Here is a 15,663-nt window from a genome sequence, read left to right on the forward strand (position 1 = left end):
AAATTATAAAATTCAAAATTTAAAATTTAAATTTTAAAAAAATTTAATAAAATAAATATAGTTAACATTACACTGTCGAATATATTTTACATTTTTAAATTTGAAAAAATACATTCTTGTTTGTTAAGAAAAGAAACATATTTACAGTTATGAATATATAAACGTTATTTAAAAAAATTTATATAAAAAATTAATTTTTTAATAATAAATTAATTTTTTTTTAAAATAATTATTAAATATTTATACATTTTATAATCATTTTAAAAATATTTGTAAAAGAAAAAATAAAAAGTAATTATTGCCAGCGTGTCAACTGTTCCCTCGGGTGATAAAAAGGAGAAAACAGATAGTTTAGCCGCGTCATCACAAAGAGCGATTCTCTCTCTCTCTCTCTCTCTCTGCATACTTAAAATTTTAAAAATACTGTTAGCATTTTACCCCAAATTTGTCTCACTCTCAAGAGTCTCAATCGTTTCGATTTCTTCTTCTTCTTTTATATTTCATTTGAAAACTAGCTGGATTGCTTTCCGTTGGGGGTTCTTTTCTTCTTCTTTGTTTGTTTCCCTCTCTTCTAAAAACTCCATCGACCTCTATTCGGAAGCAAAAACCAGTAGAAGGTTATTGATGTCATAAAGTTTTTGTTTTTTAATTATTCAAATCCGTGGAGTAAGGTGGTTTTTGGTCGGGATCGGTTCGCCGGAAAGTTTGTGGAGGTGGTGGGGTTAGTCTCGGGCGAAAATGGCGAGCGACTTGCCGATGGGCCCTCAGCTGGAGCAGATCCACGGTGAAATCCGCGATAATTTCCGAGCCCTTGCGTATGTTCCCCATTAATCTCTCTCTCTATCTCTCTCTGTGATATGCGTGATTATCGTTATATGGTTGTGAATATTGCTCTTTGGCTTCAATTGGAAGCTAGTTTTCGATGGTCCATTGATTAAAAATACGAGGTTCAAAGAATAGGGGTAGGAACCAATTACTCTCTACGAACACTCAGCTAAATGAAAGAGAGCATTTGGCTTTGTGACCAGAGCAATGCGTCCATTATTCGATACCTTTAGTGCTAGATGGTGATTCTTGGCTACTGACCATGCCTATTAGCTATTAACAAAATACTATGCCTATTCCCGAAAAGGGTTACTTCATTGCCACGCCAAAAAGATTCTCGCTTGGTGCTAAGTAATATTGTGCTCTCTTAGCTGCCAATATTTATTGGTTGGAGTGTTGAATACTTTTTTCGTGCACAGTTAATATATTATTATCGTGGATGCCTTTGGTTTATGTCATTGACAAAAGTAGCTAACTTTGGTTGTCGCACCTAATTGTGTTATTCTCCAAGGAGAGCACAGGTAGAGCACATACCTGTGCTTAAATCTCTCATATCATTTACTGCTGCTAAGTTATAAGAATGGATAGGCAGCTCTTTAGAAACTTGTGTTGGGTATAATGGAACAGTTAGATGGGTTCAATCAGATTTGTAATAATTGTGTGAGAAAGCCTATTGAAGAAGAAAATAGAGTACAAATGCATATAAGGTGGAGGGTGTATTTTTCAGTTGTTAGTATGGTGATGTGCTGGTATTAATATTTATCTGTTAGATACGAGTTGTAAGACAGTGAAGTGCATTTTCAGTATTTATCCAATTTGAAAGTTGAAGAAAAGAATTAGTTCCTTCCTACAACACTGGTGTATCTTTGTTTTGTATCTGTAGATTGTATTGATGAATGCTTCTAGCAATGACTAAAATCGAATTAATGATACTGGGGAACTTGCTGTTACCAATACTAAATCGATGTTGTGATTATCGATCATTTCTCTCAAAAAAAGTCTACACATCTCTAAAGAAGAGGTGCAAATGTCTACCCATCCTTAAGATACACATTCCCCTTTATATTACCGGGCTGCACCCCTAGTGCTTGTGGTAAAATTTAGTACCTCTACTTGTAAAAAAGAAGTGGCATAAATCTACTTTGAGAAGAGGATATTTTGATTCACCTGCAGGTGGAAGAAGGTTGATATGGCTACATTTGAGGTTTGCAATGTTTGCCTCACACGATTAATATATTTTTCTAAATAAAAGAAATTTTATTCATACAAAAATAGGCATAGTCCAAGTACACAAGACCTCACATGATTAATATAGTGTGTATTATGCATGTACAGTAAAATAAGTATGTATGGTAAAATAAGTGTTTTTAGGTAAATTGGTGTGGCTAAAGTAGTGTCATCTTGCTCTCTACCCTTTCCCATCCAAGATCTCTTTCTTGACCAGATCTGCTTGACATTGTACAATTCTTTGAAAACCTTCCATCTCTATTTTAACTTATTTTTTAACCTTTTGGTTTCTTACATTTAAGTTCTTGTGTAACTAATTTTTTTCAGTTTTCTTATGGCCCCAATCAAAGTTCCATATCAAGCAAAAAAGAAAAAAATTCCATGTTTATTTGAAAGTCCCATCTTGAATGAAAATGTAAGAAGTTTTTTTATATGTGAGCAAAACTTTTATTGATAATAAAATGTAAGAATACCTTGAGTACACAAGCCGTATACAAGAGGTGACATCTCATAACTAGAAGTAGATACAAGAAGTCCTGAAAGCTTAGTCCATTGAAATCTCTAGCTATTGCCCCAAGGAACAAAGTGTTGAAAAAGGGGCTCCTGAGTTCATCCAATGTCCGTTCTCAATCTCCAAAATGCTGACCATTCCTTTCTTTCCAAATGCACCACAAAAGATATGATTTTTTTTTTATAAGCAAAAAAAGACATGAAATTTATCTTCCACACTGTTGTAAAAAGGTTTACCGCGCTGTTGGTCATTACCCATGATAATTCTATTTTGCCAAAGAAGTCATTCCACAGGGTTCTAGCAACCTAACAATCAAGTCATAGGTGATCAACTGATTCTCCACTCTTCTTGCACATGCAACTCCAATCCATCCATCACAATGATCTGGCCTTCCTTAGGTTGTCAAGGGTTAATTTTTCATTGACTGCTCATCCATGACTGCTCCTGGAATGCAAGAAGCTTTGATGATTGAGAGTGTTCAATGGATGAGCTTAGAAGTTTGAAAATTATCATCCTTTGACCGCTCACAATGCAATGCCACTTCTTAGTCATGGATTGGTGTTGTATGAGCAAGAAGAACAGAGAGTCCGTAGATCATCTATTACTTCATTGTGAGATTTCTACGACCTTGTAGAATAATTTCTTTGCTTGGATGGGCTTAGCTTGGGTAATGTCGAAAAGGGTAATCGACCTCCTAGCTTCTTGGCAAGGGATCCGGGGCAACCCTCAGATTGCAACAGTGTGGAATATAGTACCAATTTGTTTGTGGCAGTGTATTTGGAGGGAGATGAATGCAAGAAGTGTACTTGGGCTATTGCTGTTAGTTTTAATGGCCAAAACCTACATGATTTTCTTATTTCCGTTGATCCTACGTAGTTTAGGACATTCTTTGTACTGAACGTGGCATTTTGCCTATTATTTAATTAATATACTTTCTTACTTTTATAAAAAAAGAAAAAAAAAAAAGAAGATGAATGCAAGAAGTTTTGAAGATCAAGAGCGGTCAATGGATGTGCTTAGATGTTTATTTTTTCAATACTTTACTCCATTGGTTGATTGTAATTGATTTTAATGGCATGTCTTTTCATGCATTCCTTGTATTGTTAAACTTGCATGCATAGGCGACGCTCTTGTATATGTCCCGTATACTCGGGCCTTTTTCTATTTTATCCTCAAATAAAATTTTGTTTACTGATAAAAAAAAAAAAAAAAAAAAAAAATCGAAGGAAGCTGTCCAAGCAAAGAAAGTTGCTTTGGTGGTGCTTTACTGCTCCAAATACTTTTCCATTTAAAGGGAGAACTGACCTGAGAGATGAGGGCCTTGTAAAATGAACTTAAAGTGAATTTCCCTTGGAAGGGCTCCAAAGTATCTTGTCTGAGCCTCCAGCTCCAAAATCAATAGAGGCCTATAAGTTCAAGAAATCAGTGAGGGCACCTATTTCGAGTCAAATAACTCTCTAGGCTAGGTTTGGATACAAAGATGGTTTCAACTCATCTCCACTCATCTCATCTCGTCATTGTAACTTACTCAAATTTCCATACAAAATATAATAAACAATTCGACATTTTCAAATCTCAAATCAATAATAATATTAAAAAAATAATATTCTAATAATATTTTATTCAACTTTCAACTTTTATCTAAAACCATCTCATTATCTAAACCTCACCTAAGGAAACTAACATTCTATGAAAGAGAGCCACAAAAAAATTCTAATGAATCAACCATTGAAGGCGCCTTCTCTTGTGCAATCCTATTGATAATTGGGAAAGCATTCTTGAAAGCTCTATCCCTGCACCAAAAATCATGCTAGAACTTTATCTTGGAAATATGCCCTAGCTCCAGTCTAGTGTGTCTAGAGAAAACCCTGCTTCCTTTTTTGATATATCTCTACATGGATGAACCATGTACCTCATTTGAGCACCATCCTCCCTATACACTACCAAACTTGGAGTCAATTACTTTTCGCAAAGTCTTCCTCTCCTTTTGGTAACACCATTACCACTTTTCCTACTAGTAAAGCTCAATTGAAGGTAAGAATTTTACCATATTTATCCAAAAGTTTCAAATATGAAAGTTTCAACTGACCACAATGTTCATTTTGAAAGTGATGTTTTATGACAGGAGAGAGTTTTCATCCAAACTGGGTTGAAGGAAATTTCATCCAATACATTTATAAAATTGACGAGTGTCCATTAAGGATGTGACATTTAGATGTATTTTTAAAAGTCAAAGTTAAAAAATTGGCATGTGTCCATTAAAAAAAGGTGTACTTCTCATGTGCTCAAGGGATAATTAGGAGTGGTATAAAGTACTCCTTGATTAAATTTTCTTTCTTAGTTTAATGTTCAGTTCAAGTGAATTAGGAGTGGTATGTCCATTTACATAGTGTTTTAATTTATATAAATGAATAAATTAAGGCGTGATGATTTTCAGAACATTGGATGCCCCACATTCTGTAGATATAATAATTTCATACTCTGGCGTGCTGTGTACTCTTTTAATATCAATTTTTTACTTGTTTCCGATTCACATAGACATCATTACTGCAGATCAAGTTTTTATTTTGTTATTAATGTTGAATTTGGTTTATACAATTTCTTAAGTACTTAATGTTGATTATCCAGCCTCCCTTTTGTTTGGGAGCTGCAGGATAGATACTTGTAATTTTTTAATGATTGTCTGGATACATTACTGGGATGACTGTTTGATGATTATTACCTCTTTGCATTCAGAAATGGCTTCCAGAAGCTTGATAAGATCAAAGATTCTAATAGACAAAGCAAACAGCTGGAGGAACTTACAGGAAAAATGAGGGAATGTAAAAGGTACGCCACTGGGTCTTTCATGTTGGATTCTAATTCTACAGAGAATGGAATTTTACTTATTTTATAATCGTTTATATCCTTAACTCCCCTGCCCCAACAAACAAAAAAAAAAAATTCTGGTTTGCCAGTCATCAAACATTTGTGCATTGAACTTCAGTGTGGAGGATAGGAAAGTGTCCAACCATTTGCCATGTACTAAAAACAAATGTATATATATTTTGGATAACAGTTCTTGAGGTTTGTGTGTTTGGGATCTATACGTTATTAACTCATATATATATATATATATATATTTTTTTTTTTGATGTCGGGGAACCTCTCCAAGGCAGGGCCCTTTGGACCCACCCCTGCAGAATAAACCCTGGTCCCGTGCACCGCACCCTCGGAAGTTTCCCTACACGGAATTATTAACTCATATTTTAGTAATTCATTTCAGATTAATCAAGGAGTTTGATCGTGAACTTAAAGATGAGGAAGGGAGAAATCCTCCTGAGGTTAATAAGCAACTCAATGATGAGAAGCAGTCTATGGTCAGTATTTGGAACCTTCTATGTTTAGTTTTGGTGTTAATGGCATGCATAATAAACACACACATGCATGTTACCATGTATGTCTGTCATACATTAATGATGCACTGCTTATTTTTGTGCCATGGTACTGCTTACTTTTGATGCTCTGTGTGTTTTTTCTTTTGAAACTCAGCTTATGTTGCAATACTTCACATTTGCAGATCAAAGAGCTGAATTCATACGTGGCTTTGAGAAAAACGTGAGTGTTGACATTCATTTTCTTTTTAGGGGTCAGGAGTTTGGTTCTGTTCTGTCTAGGGTTAAATTCTTGTTTTAGAATGATACTACTTGAACCATGAAAGAAAAAGTATGTGTCAGCTTATCACTTATAATTTGACCACTAAATTAAAAAATTTTAAAAATTTACTTGGTTGTCATATTCAGCTAGTAAATCTAACAAAATTTCTGTCTGCTCTTCATCTGCTGGGTATTGTTGGACTTTAAATGCATATTTAATAATCTCTTTTACTGAATCACAGGTATATGAATACCCTTGGTAATAAGAGAGTTGAACTCTTTGATATGGGAGCAGGGGTTAGTGAACCTACGGCTGACGACAATTTTCAAGTAGCATCATGTGAGACCCATCTCCACTTTGATTCACAGATTAGTTCCAACTTGTTTGATATCATTACTTGGAAATAGCTGTGCTAATATGTACCATTGATGAATATGTTTTGTGCTAGACCGAGGGTTGCACTTTGAACTTGATATATTATTAGCTGTCAATGAACTGATTTTGTGTTAACCGTATCTATGCCAATTTTCCTTTAATTCAAAAGCTTCAATAGATGCAATGATAACTGACACAGCCTTTAGCTCTGGAATAGATCCATCTTCATAGATGAGAGTTGTGGGAATGCGGTGACAGAACTATGCTACTAATGTTTTGTGTCGACACTTGATATGTGAAGACTCCAGCAAGAGATTGCATGTGTCCGTAGGGATTAGTCTTGACTCAGAATGGGTTGGAGATACCTCCTTTACTAGAAAAGAGAAAACAATGATAAGAAAAATGAAAGAATGATGTGGTGCTCTGAAAAGAAAATTCTGTGGAGTTTGGAAGGGGCTGAAATGATTTCATTACCAGTCAAGAAAATTCTGTGGAGTTTGCTTAATATTGGATGGAATAATGGTGTTTTTGGATTGAGGCATATGATGATTACTTGGATTTTTAGTTGATTATACGTTTGGCTAGCATTCCTCACAGTGAAGGATATAGTTTAGGCCTCATTGGATATATGATAGGCGCAAGAAGTTAACTTTTTGGATGAGGTTAACATTTCATCTAAATTCTCTGTCAAACATATTTGGATCAGTTTTTGACAGTGGAAAAGTGTTATAAATTCTGCTGACATATTATGGTAGAATCATTATCTCCAATTGAAATATTTTTTCTAGTGAGCTCCAGATGGTTCCTTTAGAGACCTAACGAACTTAATGAAGGAAACTCACCTAAGTCTTCACCTCATTGTTTAAATGGATTCCGTGAGTCCAATCATTTCCTGAGAATCTGAGCTAAATTTTTTCTACTCAGGTCCATTAGATGGCTCTGATCCTTGATCTACTTTAGAGACCCAACGAACTTAATGAAGGAGACTCAGGTCTGCATTTGGATGCTGAGGTGATTTCAGATCATCTGAGTTGATTTGTGAATAGTAGTGTTTTGCAGGTTTATTGAGATGTGTTTGAATGTAAATAGGTTGGGATATGCGTTTGAATGTATGAAATAGGTTAAGATAGGTTAACTTTTTATGAGGAAGTTGAAAAAGTAGTGGATTCCATCTATGATTGGTTTGAGATGGTTCAGGTGATCTTGAAATCCAAACATTGCCCTCATTATTTAAATGGATTTCGTGAGTCCAATCATTTCCTGAGAATTTGAGTTTTCTTTTTCAATCTTATTAACTACCTGTGTACGTGAGAAAAGGCTTTGATGCCAGAGTTTCTTGTCACAAGATACCTCTAATAACACTTGATTGTATTTTAATAAGTTTCCCAACCTTCATATGACTGCAAAATAAATGTGAATCAAACATTTGAAAGATAAAGAACCTTTTATTTTATGCACATAGGCATGTATGCATGTATTAATTTCTTTTTGTATTTCTTTGCAAAGAAGAGTTCTAAAAAAATTACTTTTACACGTCTTGTCCTACTATAGCAATGACAAACCAAGAACTTATCAATGCTGGAACAAAGACGATGGATGAGACTGATCAGGCCATTCAACGCACTCAAAAGGTAAAATGTTTTGAAACATGTGTTAGGTCAAAATGTTTATGTTGCCAGTATTCTTGACACTTGAAATTGTCCGTTAGGTTGTTGAACAAACAATTGAAGTGGGAACTCAAACTGCTGTTACATTAAAGGGTCAAGTAAGTATAACTATAGGGTAATCTCAGTTATTCTTCTTCCCATCTGTTTTTAGCCTTCTATACCATAATCTGATATTTTGCAGACCGACCAAATGGGCCGAATTGTTAATGAGCTAGATACAATTAACTTCTCAATTAAGAAGGCTTCCCAGCTTGTAAAGGAGATTGGCAGGCAGGTTGGTTCTTTCTTCCCCCTGCCCTGGGGTATACAACTTGTTTTCCATTTATTTTCTTGAAACTAAATTTTATTTGTTTATTCCAGGTAGCTACAGATAAATGCATCATGCTTTTTCTATTCCTTATTGTCTGTGGTGTAATAGCCATCATTATTGTCAAGGTATTACCTCGAATACCCAGCTGTAAAATTCATTTATCTATTACCCTTGAATACTTAGCTGCAAAATTTCTGAGTCATGGACCAATGTGTTGATCCCAACTAATTTAACATTTTGATTGAATTCTATCGTTGGAGAAATCAAAATGTTTTGGTCAGGTAAAACATTATTTTTCCCCCTCGGAGGAAAAAAACATTCTCAAGGTAAGGAAGAAAAAATAATAATAAAGGTGAAACTAAAGTATTAAGACTATAGATGAGTAGTATGGTGTGAATTTCTTGCTTTTTTAGCTGATTTCAGTTATGGACTTAACGTATTGCATTAAATACATGTTGTACATATATATGCACACCAATGCTTACAAAAACTTTGTGAATATGTACAATTTCAGATTGTAAATCCCAAGAACAAAGACATCAGGGACATCCCTGGATTGGCACCTCCAGCTCCCTCAAGGAGGCTTTTGTGGGCTGCAGAACATTTCATTTAGATTCATTATTTCGGAGCAGTTTTTCCGCCCATAATGGTTTGTGTTTTAAATTCATGCAAAGGGGTGCTCAGAGTAATGCCGTTTGTGGGTTGTCGTTTTTTGTTTTTCTAATTTACTTTCCATGATCATATTGGTTCTCGCCTGCTATGTGCATATTCTATTTGCGCTTCTTCTCTCTTTTGTGTGTAAAAATCACATCACATGCGAGTCCTTTTTGCTTTGTTTTGAATGCCATATCCCTTTCAATGACAGCATGCTTTCAGTATTATGGGTATGCATGTTGTGCTAAATTAGTTTGCTCTCTCCACTTTTTGAGGAATCCCCACGAGTATAAGGGTAAAGTCTCTAAATTCTCGGAAGGGTTTTTCATATTCTTCGGTTCCAAGGGGGAAAACAGATTTGCAGAGATATATACTGTAGAAAATAGAAGGCATGTCCAAAAATCAAAAGGAAAGGTATTATTCATCATTATTTCTTTTAATAATCATTCTTTCATCATTGTTGACCACTTCAAATGATTAAAAAATTAATTATTATAGTTTATTTATTTACTTAATCCTTTGATGACATGTCAATGCTAGGAGAAAATGAAAAAATAATGTTAAAAGATAATGAATGGCATTTTTCAAATTTAAGACTTTGATTTTGTCATTATGCTACAAATAAGTAAATACATATGAATCGGCTTTGAAACTGGAAATGTATGAAAATAATATATGGCCTCGAAAGAACGAATGGTTTCTCGTTTGTTTTTCCAGATGAAATGAGATAAAAATTGTAATAATGAGATGAGACGAGACGAGAATAGTTATAAAAACAAACAAGGCCTTAGGGTGCACATGAGCTGGCTTCCTCCTATGACTGGGTTTCTCTTTTAGATAATTATCACTGTTGGCTGCCTGCCTTTACACTGTCATGAATCATGCATGAGCTGCAAAGAACGTCCAATGCGAGATAACCTCGATGTTGAAAGTAGAGGCGTTTCTTCATCAAAATCCTGTATGTATTGTATTACCCAACAATGAAAGCATAGCTATTAGGGTGAGGATGCACCAAACTGACTCAAGTAAACGCATTAGCAAAGTTTAAGGTTGAGGATATACTTTTGATGAAAGAAACAGAATATATTGGACATCCTAGTCCTAATATATAAGAGTTCTTAAACCAGCGTGTAGCATCATTCACATAACTTAAATGATAAGATTTGATTTATAAGATTTAAATTTTAAAATTTCTCTTCTAAATCAAATTATGTCATGTAAGTAATTTATTAAGTGTGTTGTTCACACGGGCTTATAAATAAAATTTTTAAATATATATAAGATGATATTTGAGATTCACCTTAGTGATTCTTTCAGGCATTCTTTCGGGAGATTGTTGAGATACTCGAACTTCATTAACCTTTAGGTAATTGTACATGAAAATGCCACATAATGCTGTAGGGGAAAGATCGAATTTCAATGTTAGAGTAATGCTACCTATAGTTACTTTTGCGTCCTATCTGTGCACTCCACTAATGTGATTGGCTGCATTAATTTTTTTTAATACACAACTAATTACATTAATAGAGTATATAAAAGAGTACGTAAAAGTAACTGTAAATAGAATTTTTGTTAATGTAAAGTGAAAGTCTAGAGGTTTAGATTAGGTAGGAAACATGTGTGTGACTGAAAGCTTGCACTTTAAAAAGGAGTAAGGATGGAGACTTACCAACCCCATAACCAATTATATTCAACCCTGTTATTGTGGACTCTGGAAATATGACAGTTGAAAGGGCTATCAACATCCAGTCTTTAACAACGCCAGCAACCCGGATGGTAACTGCTCCTGTTCTACCAATTACTAAGAAAATGGAGAAATTTAGGGCCAAAGCACAAAGAGCATTGGAGAAAAAGATCCAGAAGTTAAACTCGTTCTGGTCCTGGAAAACTTGCATCTGAGTCATCTCCAATAAACACCAAGGCACAAACAAAAACACAAAACTGCATGTGAAAGTGTCAACAAGTGAGAAGGTCATGCCATAGTATTTACTGTGCACCCACCGATGTAAGTGCTTAAAAATCATTGTGTATAGATTTATAAAGAAGAATAAAACCCTAATTGCTACAAAAGATTTGACAGAATTGTTCATCCTCCAAAACACAGAAGCTTCAAAACAAAAGTACCTGCACGGAGCTATGTAATACAAGCTGGTGATGGGGTTTAGAGTCAAGCCCTTCTTTTGTAGAAGGACTTGTGTTAAGACCAGCCTAAGAGCTTCTGCAAAGATGCCTGTAACCTGGTAAACTGTACCGACTACATTAAAATGAATCTCCCCATATGAGGAAATGACAACTCCAGCACTGACCAGCCACGTGCTCAAGAACACGTCACACTTTGGTTTGTCAATGCCACACATAACAGCCATGATAAATGTTGCTACAGGCACTAAAACATTAAAATTAAGATACAAATGGTCATCTAGTAGTTAAAGAAATTTATCATTATAGTAACAAAATATGCAGCTACTCCAAACATACTTAATGCTTTGAGCATCTGAATGAAGGCCACAGAAATGTGCAAGAAAGCGGTGTTGCCAAACCTACATGAGAAGCGAAAAAATTGTCAACAGACCTCAATCCACCAACATCATGATTGTTTCAAAAGACCTCACCGCTGATAACAATCCAAAACCTAGATAAGTGTAACACTCCACTCCTCACGGTTAATAATAAAATCACTTTTAAAACTTCTCAAAAACTAGAGTGCTATTATTGAACCTTGATTTAAAAATATATTTGTCTATTTTATTATGAAGGAAATGTCAAGTATAAAGATTTTTTATAATAAATAAAATTGTTTTGAATTAAAATATTAAGATCATAAATGAGAGTGGACGGAAACATTTATTAAAATTTCTCAAAATCTGTACCATAAAAATCATAACTTAAAATCTCTATACATAATTTAGGTTATTGCCATGCCTCCCTCATAGGAGTGTAAGCCGGTCGGTCTGATCGGAAAAATTGACCGGACCGGACCAGACTGAGCTCTAGACCGGTCGGTCTCAGTCTCATAAATTGTGGACTGAAACAATTCGGTCCGGTCCTAGGGTCTATAAATTTTAGACTGGACTGAACTCCTATATATATTTTTAAAGTATTTTTAATAATTTAATATATTATTTTTATATAGTAATTATAAGTGAATGATGTAATTTTCATCTAATTTTTTTTATCATTGACCATATAAATATATATTTTTTAATGAGTTAGTTACATAATCTACATTAATAATTTATTTAATTTTTATTTCGTAATTTAAATAATTTTTTATTTTATTTTTCTTTATAGTGTTGCTTCCTAAAATTTTCGACACAAAACTAATTATGATGTTGAACTTGGAGGTTTATGATTTTTTAACAAATAACATGCGGAATGGAGATAGTTATAGAGAAATTTGGGAGAGGGTGACAACTAGTTTGAGTTGGACTTGGTTAAAGAGTTTTAACATGAAAATGACTAGCAGAGTTGTATCCATGTTGGAATAGGATGCCGGCGAGTTCGAGTTCGAATTCGACTCAGTCATAATGATCATTCAAGAAGAGAGTTTGAATTTGAAAACATAATTTAGTAGTTCATTAAATGTTGGATTGGCAATGATTGAGACTGTGTAGGAAATTTCAAAAAGTGATGATTTTAAATTGAAATAAATATCTAATGATCGATCTTTAAATTCAAAAAAGAGTAAAACTTGTTTAATAAATAATAAATGGAATTTAACCTAGTTATTAAACCTAATTAAAACTCCTAATCAATCTCAATAAGTTATGATTAGTAGGCTTATCTAATATGGTCCCTTCAATATAATTTAAGTCTAATAGAAACTACTAATATGTTGACATTAGAATTATTGGACCAAATCGTTACAATAAGGCAGTACTGCAAGCGCGCGCATATTTAAAGTAAACTTCACGGTCTCCCCAAGAATCAATAAAGAAAAACTTCAGTCTTCAAAATCTAATGAAATAATCAAATCTAATTAAAAAAGATCCAAGGATTTCACCCTGATGTTGTGCAACAAAACACATGCATGCAGAGTAGATCCTAATTGGCGGGAATATATGGCATGCACTCGTTTATAGTAATAAAAGATCACAAATTACAAATAACATAATTCAAGGGGAAATGGAAAAAAGCCCTGCATGGAAAAAAGAAAGTAGAAGAACATAAAGAAAATCTGGAAAGAGACTCAAAACGAAAGGTCTGGTTCAGTTAGATCTTACCAAAGACTTGATGCAAAGAAGGCACTTATCGGTACGACACATGTTGCATATCTGCTCACCATTAATAAGAGAGAGAGAAAAAAGAAAGAAAGAAAGAAGATTTTTATGAAAGAGAGAGGACAAATTAATGAAGAAGAGGAGAACATAACAACAGAAAAAGAAAGGATGAGGGTAGAAGAAATTGAAAAACTATGTCACTTACATTTCAAATGTCATTTTCACAGGAGAAACAACCTACACATTCAAAGAATAATCTAACTACATCAGTTGGTATTTAAAAGAAAAAAAACCACAGAAAGGCAATCAATGAGAAGTAATTAATGGAATCATGTATTTGCAGCATAGGTAGCAAAGTACAACAGCAACACAAAGCACAAACGTACTGTCCTGATATTTGATAGCTCTATGTCACGGATCATATGAAATAAGAAACTAGCTACAATCAGAATCAAATTACGTCTGCTTATATATTAAAGCACACTCCTGACTCAGAATCAACGCCAGTTTCGTCGTCATAGTCAAGCATAAGAAATGATCCATACCTTGAAAACCCGAACAAGAAAAAATGCAACGGCTCCGGAAAAGCCCATGTGAATCATGGTCAGCGTTATAGGAAACGGAAAGTTGAAGTATTTCGGAGACAGAACCCACTGCACGGCACGGAAGAAATCCACAACATCAAGACAAATAATAAAAGGTACCCAGATAGGAAAAGAAATCAGTACCTTGTTGTACAATATGACTCCGGAAGAAAGCAATATGTATATTAGTAGGTAGAGGTACGTGGAAGCAAGCGTTATGTTAATCATTGTCTCTGTTCCTTTCACAAAGATATAACCATCAAATACCGACTACTCTCTCTGTTATAGGCTATACCATCTTCACCACAAACGTAACCAGACCTGAAAAGATGAAACTAGACGGACAAGACAAAAGAGTCATGCACCGTCCGATCTGGTTTTTTCTTTCAATGACGAAACGGGACTTTTACCTTGATAGGAATCGGCTCGGGCTCCCAATCTCAGAGATCCCAACCCTTTCCGTAACAGCCGAAGGGAGACGGCGGCAAGGAATAAGACAGAGCTTGAGACTAGAGAAACAATAAAATAGGGAGAAGACCCAATACTATCTATCGTATAGGACTTCTTCCTACTTCTAAGCTTGCGTGCGAGTGTGAGCCTTCTTCCTCCACCATTAAAGCTCTCTTATACCTCCACTCACTAACCACTAACCAGAGAAGACACCATCTCTGTTCGTTTCCAACCTCTTCTCGTATATATATATATATGCACGCAGCTGAGCAAGCAAGTTTTCCTAACGTGCGTCGTAACATCACACGTTCACATGATGTATCTCCGCGTGAGATCTCTCTCTCTCTCTCTCTCTCTCTCTCTCTCTCTCTCTCTCTCTCTCTCTATTTAATTTAATTTTTTATTTTATTTATTTATTTATTATTTATCTCTACTCTAACATGTGTTATGATGATCATGAAGTTAAATGTTTAACCAAATTAACATTTAATAGTCTTAAGATTTTTGGATCAATGGTTAGGTCTTTAACAATTGATATCATAATAGAAACCATGTCATAGGTTCAAGTCACAGAGGGTGTGACTTATAGGCTGGATTAAATGCTTTCGTATTATGTATTGGCATAGTATTAGGTCATTGAATATTGATAAATGAGTGAAGCAGTAAAAAAGGACATGGCTACCACCAAGTCAATGTCGATAGAGTGGGCCGTCGGATTCGGAAATATGGTAGAATGTTATGATTTTGAAAATTAGAGGTTTAATCAAATTAATGTTCAGCAGTCCTATGGCTTTTGAATCAATGATTGGGTTTTTAACAATATGTTATCCTTCCAAGTTTGTTGGGAGAAATCTTATTAGTATTAGAGTTATTCTATTATCAAACTAGCGTGGTTGAACATAACATTTATATCGCTTAAATGTTAATATTTGATTTGACTTAAATTATGTTATGTAACCATTTTATTAGATGTATTCTACACAGCAACTTGAAAATAAAATTTTAAGTAGAAATTTTATCCTGTTAGACCATATCATCTAGTTTTATATTGAATGACCATGAATTAAATCATTTAAGTTTAATGGAATTTGAAATTAATGTTCTATGTTTATCAGGGCCAGACTACTCTGCCACTCATCTATTGTTAAATAACGTAGGACAAAGACCAACTCCATGATCTTTCAAAGTATAAGACGTACCCCAC

The 15,663-nt window shown here is 34.5% G+C and overlaps 2 protein-coding genes across 5 annotated transcripts; one reads left to right on the forward strand and one right to left on the reverse strand.

The window, feature by feature from the left end:
* Positions 1-376: 376 nt before the first annotated feature.
* LOC122300312 (novel plant SNARE 13-like) lies at positions 377-9,415 on the forward strand. Its single transcript, XM_043110856.1, has 10 exons — positions 377-815; positions 5,300-5,392; positions 5,829-5,922; positions 6,123-6,160; positions 6,441-6,538; positions 8,126-8,205; positions 8,283-8,339; positions 8,423-8,515; positions 8,602-8,676; positions 9,066-9,415. The coding sequence occupies exons 1-10, from the start codon at positions 739-741 to the stop codon at positions 9,162-9,164; spliced, it is 804 nt and encodes a 267-aa protein (XP_042966790.1). The 5' UTR covers positions 377-738; the 3' UTR covers positions 9,165-9,415.
* A 370-nt stretch (positions 9,416-9,785) lies between these two features.
* Positions 9,786-14,692, reverse strand: LOC122300309 (probable sugar phosphate/phosphate translocator At3g17430). 4 transcript variants are annotated; one of them, XM_043110853.1, is made up of 10 exons: positions 14,420-14,690; positions 14,154-14,344; positions 13,971-14,078; positions 13,631-13,662; positions 13,429-13,479; positions 11,684-11,745; positions 11,330-11,591; positions 10,875-11,146; positions 10,506-10,600; positions 9,786-10,161 (listed from the first exon to the last, which is right to left on the reverse strand). In XM_043110853.1, exons 2-10 carry the CDS (start codon positions 14,235-14,237, stop codon positions 10,078-10,080), a joined length of 1,050 nt encoding a protein of 349 aa, XP_042966787.1. In that variant the 5' UTR covers positions 14,238-14,344; positions 14,420-14,690; the 3' UTR covers positions 9,786-10,077. The 4 variants fall into 4 exon arrangements, with proteins under 4 accessions (XP_042966787.1, XP_042966785.1, XP_042966784.1 ...); XM_043110851.1 differs by having other exon boundaries at positions 10,875-11,450; positions 14,420-14,691; XM_043110850.1 differs by having other exon boundaries at positions 10,875-11,591; positions 14,420-14,691.
* Between the last annotated feature and the right edge of the window lie 971 nt (positions 14,693-15,663).

This window comes from Carya illinoinensis, chromosome 2 (genome assembly GCF_018687715.1).
Source record: "Carya illinoinensis cultivar Pawnee chromosome 2, C.illinoinensisPawnee_v1, whole genome shotgun sequence".
Lineage (NCBI taxonomy): Eukaryota > Viridiplantae > Streptophyta > Magnoliopsida > Fagales > Juglandaceae > Carya > Carya illinoinensis.